Consider the following 11389-nt stretch of genomic DNA (forward strand, 5'->3'; position numbering starts at 1 on the left):
CCCCCCCAATCCTGTCATCCAAAAATAAATAGGCATTTTCCATTTTACCCTTTTGTCCAATACTATATTTGAAAGTATTATTGAACGACTTTTAAAATGTATTACTTTCTCTTTTTCCCCTTTCTTGTTTCTTCATATTTTTGATTTAGATGAAGCATTACTTTCAGTTAAAAGAATTATTGTTATAAAATTGTTTAAATGAATTATTAAACATTATCTATTTCCTAAAAAAATTATATATATTTTTTTCAAATTCGCTGATTGAGAGTAGTTTACGTATGAATAATTAACAAATAAACACCCGTACATGTTATAGAATAATTTTACAAAAAAGAATTAGAAAAAAAATTGCATTAAATGAACAATTCAAGTTTTAGTAATTTATAATTTCGATCAACTCGGTTCATTTGAAATCCTATTGTTAGAGAGTATGCAGTAACACATCTTTTTTCTCAATATCATATATATTCTTGAAGTTGATGTGTTTATACATGTTTGCCTCCTTTAACTTTTAGCCTGAGATAAATAGCTTGACTGAAGGCAAGTGCTGTGCGAATAATGTCTTAAATCTTCACTTCTAGCGTACCTAACAAATTAGTGAAGTAGCTGCTTAATGTATTTTGAAGGTATGCTGCAATGCTTGTAAGAAGCCAATTAAGGCCAGTCATTATGCCGCACATGCAGGTTCGATTCATTTTTGTTCTCCAAAATTTTTGTATCTTGAGGTTTCATTTATTTGGTCAATTGCGTACTTATTTTTCTTGATAACGCGAAAGAGTATTATTAGATAAGAAAGAAGAAAATACATCAAAGAAGAAAGGAACCCATTGCTTTGATTTTTGGATAAAGTAATTTCTTATTCATTTTATTGTATCATCTATTTGGACATAGAGACATGCTTTGTGCACCTCTGAGTCATTTATGCGCAAATCAAATTGTGATAATGAGTACAACTCCAACCACAACACCAAATCACCATTTTTAACCATTTTGCTCCAAATCTAACCCAATACCAAATTTTGCACCAAATTTGATGAAAGTCATTTTTGCCCTTTTTTCATTTATCATCAAATGATATCAAGGGTATTTGTATCATTTTGCATTATATATAAATTTTAATTCTTAATTATTATTATTATTATTATTTGTAATAAATTTTAATCATGTAATCAATAATAATCGAGGAATGAATTAAATAAAAGTACTCAAAAAGTTTTAGCCCCCATTTGGTCCCCATTTTTTTCAAATGAAAATGGGTGGAATAGTATTTTTTTTTTAAATTGGTAGTTGAAAAAAGAAGAAATTTTTTTTCGCTTTACATGTAATATTATTTTAAGAAAGATTGTGTAATTGAAAATAGGAGAGATAAAAATGAAATTTAATTTAATGGGGACCAAACGGGGGCTTAAAATGCAAAAAACATGATTATTTAAAATTTGTGGGATGAATATATGAATTCCGATAATTAAATTACGACACTAGGTCGACTTTATCGTATCACAATTTCGGGATTCGGAATGTACTACATTATTTTAAATAACATTATTTGATATTTTCTTAGTTATGGTATTTTTATTAATTGTACTACATTTTTAAAATTTGTTAAATAGTTTAATATTTTCATAAGCGAAACATAATTGTGTATGTAGTAATTTATGTAGTAGTAAATTAAATAAATAAATAATTTTTCAGTATATAAATTGTTAAGAATAAAAAAAATAGAGAAAATGATTAAACACTATTCATTTGGTGCAACTTCTAGTGTACTGGGTTGGAGATGATTTTTAGTTTGTTGCAAACTTTGGTGCAGGATTGGAGATGATCTAAGGTCTAAATGTTCCTTGGATGTGTTGAAATGGGAGGCAATGGACAAGAAAAGAAATAAAGATAAACACCAACAAAAATTTCAAAAATTGGGTTGGAAAAGAATTTTGAATAACAAACTATGGGATTGGATATTTGATAGCATGTAATAGAGGCTTAGAGCATTTGAAAACGTCTCATAAAGTCATGATAAATAACTTGGCCAAACGTAGGAGAATGATTAGAAAGAAATGGGTCCTGGCCTCCTGCATGTGGAAAATATATGAACGTGCTCTAGTATAATATTAATGTAAATGAGGAGTATGGCATAAAAGATACGGATCCTTCACAAGTTATTTTTTATACATGTAACCAAAATAACTATTAATTTGTCTTGTATCTTTTTTAAAATATGTTATTTGATAATATTATATGTTTTAAACCATTATTAACCAACTAGCAAAGCGTATTATAAACCGAAACTTATATCATGAAACTTTGTTGTTTTCATGTATTAATCAGTGTGTTTAACAATATCAAATTTATGATTAAATTTATTTTTCGAAAAAACTTGGGTCCCAAATAGAAATGTATATATGAAAATTTCTCTTATCACGATGGGTGTAATAATTAAATAATATTTTACTTGTTCTGTAATATTTGGAAAACTAGTATTTGGAAAGTGTACCGCAAATGGGAGCATTTTCCAAATTATTTGCATCTGTATTTGGTGTGATATAAGTATTTTTTAACCAACTTGAATTTCCAATTCGTGTCTTTTATCAGAGCAGCTTACAGGAGAGTTAAATACGGAATAGACTAATCCAATCTAAAACTGATAATTTACACATACACTGAGTAAAGGGAGAAATTTAATGTCTTAATGTTAAAGCTTGACCCATACATGTTGATTGAAACATCCTAGTTTCATCTCGTAAGTGTGAACAGTAATAAGCATTATTGGGTTACTCTCTGGCAGTTGCAGTAGTAGTAATTCATCTTTTTGAACATGTTCCTTTTTCATCTCTGCAGAACTTTGTAAGTCACTTAACTACAAGGACGAAATTGTTTCAGAAGTTGATGGCGCTTCTGGGCAAAAGAAACTTCCAAGGAAGGACAGGAAAAAGTTACATATTGCTCATGCTAGTATCCTTTTCCTCTCTCAAGAATATGATCAATTCTCTTGCTTTACAATATATATTTATTTGAAATTCTAGCACGTTATTGGTCACAGTTACATCTTTTCCAAGACATGGTCCCAAAATCAAACTTAGACAGAGCATGTATGACAAGCAAAAAGTGTTGATTCTACTGATTTTCTTAAAATTATCATTGATAGATGACTTTAACTATATGGAATTTCTTATATTACAGGAAAAAAATTATTGTTCTTAACTTCGTATTTACCAAGCTACAACAGTTCTGGAACAAGAAAAGTTTGAATCTCTAGATTCTGTCATTATTACTGATCCAGAATCACATTTTGATGAAGAGCTTCGAATGATTCCCTTAGCTGGAGCAAAACGTATAGTACTCTCTCCCCCCTCAGCCCCCCCCCCCTCCCAAATTTTAAAATTTCGTTCAAATATCACGATTTTGTCTTTCACAGTACCTTTAGCGCGTGCTGTTGGTCTCAATTTATTAATTGCTATTCTACTAGTAATTGTCGTGAAATGTTATTCCAAATTGAAGTCTCTGCTTTATTATGCATGCAATATGTTACATTTTTGTGAATCTTCAGAAAATCAAATCTTTTGAAGAGATATGTGAACAATCTGCATTGTAGGAAACACAAAGTGTGTGAATGAGACACCAAGAATGAATAGTTTGAAAGTTAATCCTGATAATATGGAGCGTTCAGAAACATTGATACTGAGTCCACCAAAACGCGTCAAAAGGTACGTGGAGCGTGATGCATCTTTATCTTTGATGCTGTCCAACAAAACATTCCGTAATTTTTTTTTTATTATGATGTATTCATACATCTTTAAAACCAACTGCATCATTTTGTATTCTTTTACTTTTCTTCCTCTGCCCATTTTATTATAGCAGCTAACCAATTCAACTTGTTGCACAATCAGATGGTAGGATGTTACAGTGCTAGTAGTTCGCCTGAAATTTTACTTTTGGTTATCAGCCTTCATGGTACATGCATGATGCAATTCCTAGGGGAAAATTTAGAAATTGTGATTTGTTCAGGGTTGATCATTTTACTTTGACAGACGCCCCGAATTTTCCTCTTTATTTCTTCCCCCGGGTATGTGCTTCCTTTTATGGTATTGACTAGAAATACTTGTTCAAACAATTGTACATGAGCAAGTAACCATGAGAAATGATAGAACTAAACCATGAGAATTATAATACTGGTACTGGGAGGCTCTTCCATTGAAACAGTGCAAATATCTTGACTAAAGGTATTCTATGATCAAGGAGTATTTCCTATCATTCAGGTTTCATACATAATCTACTTTTATATTGTAGGGCCATATCTGAGATTCAATCATGTCCGGACGTCAAGGCTCCATGTATAACACCTGAAGATGTCCTTCAATGTAAGCCCTTTCCTTTCTTTTGACAGTAGTATGCTTTTGCACAATTTTATAGAAATTTGTGCAATAGGAATGTTTCCTTCTCACTTTGTTTTCTTTCATCTTTGTTTTGTGCCTATGTGTTGAAATTTGTCTGTTGGGGTGCCCCCCCCCCCCCCCCCCCTTTTTGTGGGGGGGGCCCCCCCCCCCCCCGGTGGGAAGGTAGCATTAGTAGGCATGCAGAGAATGTGATTGGGACACCTCAAAGACTCTGAATTCAAACATTCGATGAAATTAAATAATAATTCCCAATTTAAAAATCTTAAATGGAGATCATACGTTCAATTAGAGTTCCTTTCTCTTGAAAGTTCCCAGTTTCGTTCTCTCCAGTAGGTCTGCTGAAAGTAGTTTTGATCCCTTTTATCATCTAAATTTTTGACCTGATTCTCTCATTACTTCTGGAGAAGCAAGCAAAATTTCTATGGCTAACTCTTCAAGACGAAGGTAGAGTTGAAAAGGCAATTAATAGTCTTTTGGTGCCTAGTTTCAATTTACATACAAAATTATGTTTTGACCAGAGATTAGTGATGGCCAAGATTTTCCTTGTAGTCTCAATTCAAACGTGACAGCCATTTTGCAGGAATTCCATTGCGGAAATAGTAATACTCTTTTCAGATAGTACCTTTCTGCAGATAAATGGTCCTACATACTAAATTTGACCTAAGCGTGACTCGAATATGTTAACTTCCTTCTATAAAATAGTAATACTCTTTTCAGAGAGTACCTTTCTGCAGCTAAATGGTCATCAATGTTAGATGTGACCAAAGCATGATTGAAATATATAATTTCCTTACTCAGTCTCTCCCCATCTTATCCATGAGTTGGTTAGGATTCCTGGAAGAATGCTTTGCATTTTCTATTTTACGTACTCTTCTATGCTGATATGCACTTGGTGGGAATCAACACAAAGATTCAGCCAATTCTGATTCTTTGTGTATTTCTAAAATCTGTCATGGATTTTATTCCCCATATTTTGTATATTGAGGTATACCTTTTTGCACTCGTTTCCTCCGCTGGTCACCAACTGTTCCTTACTAGCAGGTTATTAGAAAATAGAGCCAAGGTAGTGACTTATACTACACATATTCGGCAACAAAACATAGGAACAGGTTTGCATGCACACTTAACATATATCTGGTATGCATTTGCGTCTTGCCTTATTCTGTAAACCTCCTATATGCCCTAGCTGGAAGCTAGATTGTTCAAAATTTTGGGTATGTCATATCTCTAGTTTGTTGAGCTCCTCATAGACAATGTCTCTGTTTCATATACTGGTACCCCCGGGTTTCCTGGAAATGTGTTGCTGATGCACAATTGCTGTGCTTGTGTGGTGCTTCTGTTTTCATGGGTTTAGGTCGAGAGCTTCCAACTAGATCAAATGGAGCAAGTGAGAAGATATCGAAAGGTGTTGTTGGAAATCAAACCTCAGATCAAATCTATGAAAATTTAGTAACCAAAGGTACCTTTTCATGTCTCTGGCCCAATGGCCATCTCTAGTGTTGGTCTATGGCTAAAGAATTGTTAGAATTGTTGATTTATTTTTTCTAATGGATTAAAAAGTCGTAGCTGCATATGCTTTTGGTTAAACTAACATTAACATATTGTTCGGAGAGCCAAAATGTGTCGTAGGGCTTTGGAGGGGTTTCACTGTAATCATGGTAGTCAAAAGTAATTCTACGCTGTGCTTTACGAATGTTGTTTTAGTATTACTTTTGATGATAGTAAACTTGTTGTAGCAATCTCAGACGTTCCTGCTCCCCTTGCAACTAAAATGTACTATTCTCAAAGAAACCATTATCTCCGAAGAGTCATTAGTCACATGTATTATGCGGAATCAAGGAAGGAACAAAGTGGTGAATTTATTACTTCAGAAGAATTTCAAGTCAATTCAGAGCAAAAACAAACTTCATCTCCCAGCTACCTTAACCATGGACAAGTTGAGAACCCGCAGGTCAATTTCAGCCACTCATCTGTTTCTTGATATAATGACGAATGCTCGCCTCTTCATTGTCTCAATCCAAAGAACTGGCATATTTGGTAAATAAATTTAAGTTTTAAGTAATTGTTTTTGTGATCTATTCATAAATGTTCATGCTAAAACTTATCATTCATACATGCTGACAGTTTAAGGCTAATAGTTACCTTTCTTGGAAGTTATGCATCTGAATCTATGCTCTTCTCTTCAAGTTGAAACGCTTAACTGAATCTCGAATGCATTAATGTTTCTATGAAGTAGTAACTTGAAGCATACTTAAGCAAACGTGGAAACCCGGAAGGAAACGGAAATGCTTACTTATAATGTTGTTATTTACTTGTGAAAAAGCACGGAAATGGAAACCTAAATGGAGTCGAGGTTTGGACTGAGAACTTACTATACGGTTGGGTATCTTTAAAATAAAATTCAGTTTTTCTAGGACATCCATTTATCTGGGTAATCTAGATGGAGTTTTAAGTGAATCTTAAGATTCTTAAATGGTTATATAATCAAATCGAGTTCTAGTAGAAAAATATTGCTACCACTCACCTGCCTCATGTATCTCACCTTTTTTTGAAAGCAGTGACACTAGATGTATTTTATCCTACTAAAAATATTTTGAAAATTAATTCATTCTGATATACTATTGGAAGGCATGCCTGATTACTTCTTATCCATATGAATGTCAGCTATCATCAGGGAATCTCCAATGGTTCACACCAATTTGAGGTGACCTCTCCAATGGTTACAGCAAATAAATAATATTTCATTTATTTCCTAATTATTTATTTCTCAACAATTTATTTATTTCAGAAGTTATTTAATAACAAATTATATTATTACTAACATTATTAAATTAAAAATTATATTTAATGAACTAAAATATTGTATTTATTAATAAATAAAAAAAGGCATTGAACTGAATACTAAATTTAAAAAATTAAAATAAATGCACAAAAAAAGTTACGTATAATAAAAATCGCAACTATTTTTATCATTTAATGTTGTATGGTACTTTAAATCCATTTTTTTCCAGACATTTATGTTGTTCAATTGCTAATTTCTTCTTAATTTCTAATTATCAAATTTGTAAGTTTTGAGATTTAATGAGCAATTTTAGTTTAGCCCCTGTTTGATCGCTATTATTCTGAAAAAAAATGAAGTTTTGAATGGTATTTTTTGGAGAATGTATGATTAAAAAGTACGAAAATGTTTTGAATTTATATGCAAAATATTATGTGTGGTTGAAAATAAGCATGAGAATTAAAGAGTTTTGTTTTAAAGGGAAACAATTAGGGGCTAATGTATTCAATTAAATCATTAAATACTGAAAGGATAGGAAAATGATATATAAGGAATTACAATTTGTTATAATATAATAAAATGAAGAGCAAAATGGGAATAATGAAAAACTTCAAAAATTACACCAAATGATTAGTGTTACACAAAATTTGATGTAACATAATTCATTACACCAAATTGGTTCGATGATTTAGAGGGTGTTCGAGACCCATTTTCATGTAAAAATGCATTTTAGAATAGTAAATTGATGGGAAATGTGTGGTTGAAAAATAAGGAATTTTTTTTATTTACGTGTAATATTCTTTTAGTAAAGAATGTGTGATTGAAAAGAAGAGAGAAAAATGTATTTTTAAAAAAATGGGTACCAAACGGGCCTTAATGTACCATCGGAGTAGATTTTTACACCAGTAACCAAGTTGGTCTACCATTGGAGATGCCCCCACTCACTGCTAAACATTGTTGTGGCTTGAAAATACAAGCATGGATTTAACATTCATTCTGTGTCTGTTATAATAAATCCTTGTAAACCACTTTCTAGTGGCTAAAACTATTTTTTACGATGTAACAGAGAGACGAACATTTGTTGCATCTTGGGCAAACACTTGATCAGATTCACGCAGGCAATTCGAAATTGTACTTTGCCAAATCACTAGGATTCGTTCCAGCCACAAATATTTCATCTCCATTTCCTGTGACTAATACCATGGAACCTCACACTTCTATTGGAAATATAAGGAGCAATTACATTCCAAACTCTTATTCTTTTGCAGGCAGAACAGGTTAGCAATTCCCTCTGGTAGCTATTACATTTTAAAATGCTAGTTATACCGTTAGATAACTTGGCAAGAGAGTCGTTAACATCAATTGTAGGCTATGAATAGTAATATAGCAATGCATGGGGTCTGCAATTGGTGTTCTGAGTGGTCCATCTCGTCATAACCCCAACCCTCACCCCCCATGCAGACTAACCTTTACTTTTCATCTATATTAATATAGTTTAGAAATTTTCATAGCAATCTTGTATCTCCAGTTTTTATTTTATGCACCTCTATTAAGTGATTTTTTTAACATATGTTGGGATTTCTCTCTCTGACCACTTGATTGGTTGATATTGTACTTGTGAGTTTTTGGTCCACAATGCGACATTTTATTGACAGAGATGACACACACCAGGCTGGTGTTACTGTGAAGTTCGTTCCTCGCAGGATTCCCCGCTGTTATAATGTTTTGTTCAGAATTTAGCCAGTCAGTTTCCTTTTTAAAACCAACGATATAAAATTGTGTTAGGTTCTATAGTTCTCTAGACCCATCAAATGACAATTTTGTTAAGTTACGGAACCTAATTATTGCTGCTATTCGAAGTCAGTACGTGGATCGACCTAGCTGTCATCAGGATTTTATTATTATCATGAGAGAGAGAAGGGTTGGAGAAGATAGGGCATGCGATTCTCTTGTAAATTTTTATCATCATAGTGAATTACTGTAGTTGCAGAAGAAGATGTAGTCTTACATTGAAGAGAATTTCTATAAATCTTGCGTGTTTTTGAGTTTCTATTTTTCTTTTTGCAAATTGATTGCTTTCGGTGGAATAGAATTAGTGGTTTTAATTATCAACATATTGCACTATGATCTAGCAGGCATTGAGGATATATAGAGATTCCTCTCAATACATAAGATTTATAGCACGTATGGAAGTAAAAATGGCATTTCTACTACATGTAAAACTAGCAATAATATTGTGACTTCCATTTCATCATAGAACTGGTAATGGGTGTAAGCTTTCTGAATTAACTTCCACAGGAGAACCTATAGGGACCGTGCAGCAGGCTAATTGAAGTGTTCCAGTCTTATAGAAGTCCCGAAGGAAATATTTTGCTCGGTAAAGTTATTTTCCTTTTTGCTCTTTTTTACCAGGTTAAGGCTAATTAAACTGCAGAGTTCCTAAAAAAGTGCTTTCTGACTAATGTGATACATTGGACATCCAACAGTGTTGACAACACCCACGTATATATATATTCTGTAGTTTGTAGATACATGTTTCTAATTTAGTAGTGAAGGGCGAAAAAAGGTCAGAAAATCAATGAGTAACAGTTGTTCATCATCTTTTCCTGTTATAGCGAATATTATATCATTTTTTGGCCTATTACCAATTGTTCGTCTCTGTCTTAAATTCTGCTCAGCAGTTGCATATCAAAATGACCCTGTTAGGGTTATAGGTAACACGACCTTTTTAACTAGATATGACAAAAATTTCCGTCCCATAAATTGATATGGTAAATCCCGTTCCCGCCCAGAATTTCTCGAACCTGCCCTAAATCTTTTACTCTCTCTAATTTAAATTGTATCTGAAAAAACAATAATATTAAAGAAATAAATATGACTAAATGGGGTAGTAATGAGGATGTTTTATTTCCTGTCTTGTCTCAATCTCTCGATTGTCATATATATAGTTAAGTTTTAACTCTGATTCAGGTTAAATATTTGAGGAAAATGTTCATTGTCCATTATCATTCATAGATTATTTTACAGATTGGTAAGGTGGCAAAAGGGTAATTATATTACCACCACAAAATTTATTTGATGCACCACATTATAACTACACAATATTACCCTTTATTTCCCTCTCTTTCTTCACACATTCTTCCCGACCAACTTGTCAAGCGCCATCCCGACGAAGAAGGGATGTAAATGAGTAATTTATTCCCAATTTGTCTTGAACACTTTTTGGTTAGTAGCCAGATTACTCTTAATGTTCATCTGACGGAATTCAAAGATCACGAACTGGTGAAGACCAGAAGAAATTCGGACGGGTAAGACTATCTATATATTCCTCTCACAAGTGATGCACTTGAAAAGCTTGTATAGGAGATCAGCCATTAGAAATTCCCTTCTCCATCTTCTATTGAATGCATGATTGACGAGCCATATTTCCATGGATTATTGCTCGAGTATAGGGATAGCAAAAAAACATGCCAAACCAGATACCTGTGGGGGTGTTTGGGGTGGGTTCAGGCATAGGGAATTCCTCCCCAAGGCGGGTATGGATAACATCCGTCTTGCCCAGTAAATTTTTTTTTTTTTATTATTATTATAAGAATTCAGTATTTTAAATGGAATACTCCACGAAATTTCATTAATTCTAATAGAATATGCCAACTAAAATTATTCAAGGAATACGATAAACAATAAGAATCTTAGTTTACCAAATATATTCAAATATTTTAACTTTCAAAAATAAATAAATTTATTAAAAACTTTAATAACTATATTATTGTCCCACTTTAATGAATGAGAGCAATAAAATGAATTATAAAAAATTTAAAGAAAAAAGGAGTACATAAACGGGTAAAGGTCCTGTCCCGCCTTAAACGGGTAACAGTACGGGAGGCGGGGTAACCCATTTCATTGTCATCCCTACTCAAATATCATGTAAGCTGATGCTTGTTTATGTTCAGAATGTACACTTTAGTATTGAATTGAAACGAAAATATTGGTTGCACATGTTCATTGAGCATATATCTTCATTGCTTCTAAAATATATTTCTAGCACTCTCATGGGAGAGGGGAAAAAAATGGTGAATTCTGACACCAAGTCGTTGAAGATTACATCTTCGCAGATTTTTGATATATTACTTGATCTTGAGAGGTGATTCATGGATAAAAAATGGTGTTGTGGTGTCTGAATAAAAATGTTTTATGTTAAAAATTTATATAAAATTGT

General features: G+C 32.7%; 1 protein-coding gene across 6 annotated transcripts in view; it reads left to right on the forward strand.

The window, feature by feature from the left end:
- LOC111392329 overlaps positions 1-9799 on the forward strand; it is a 14345-nt gene extending 4546 nt beyond the window's left edge. For 2 of the 6 annotated variants that reach the window (XM_023017647.1, XM_023017648.1), the window contains 9 exons: positions 627-684; positions 2836-2949; positions 3215-3328; positions 3590-3701; positions 4285-4355; positions 5746-5850; positions 6128-6342; positions 8237-8447; positions 9469-9799. In XM_023017647.1, the coding sequence (XP_022873415.1) occupies positions 627-684; positions 2836-2949; positions 3215-3328; positions 3590-3701; positions 4285-4355; positions 5746-5850; positions 6128-6342; positions 8237-8447; positions 9469-9503 (1035 nt within the window). In that variant the 3' untranslated portion in view covers positions 9504-9799. Of the gene's footprint in view, positions 1-626; positions 685-2835; positions 2950-3214; positions 3329-3589; positions 3702-4284; positions 4356-5745; positions 5851-6127; positions 6429-8236; positions 9219-9468 lie in introns of those variants that run through there. The other 4 variants (XM_023017649.1, XR_002702248.1, XM_023017650.1 and 1 more) reach the window with 4 other exon arrangements.
- The last annotated feature ends 1590 nt before the right edge of the window (positions 9800-11389 follow it).

The sequence above is a fragment of the Olea europaea genome, unplaced genomic scaffold, assembly GCF_002742605.1.
Source record: "Olea europaea var. sylvestris unplaced genomic scaffold, O_europaea_v1 scaffold920, whole genome shotgun sequence".
Lineage (NCBI taxonomy): Eukaryota > Viridiplantae > Streptophyta > Magnoliopsida > Lamiales > Oleaceae > Olea > Olea europaea.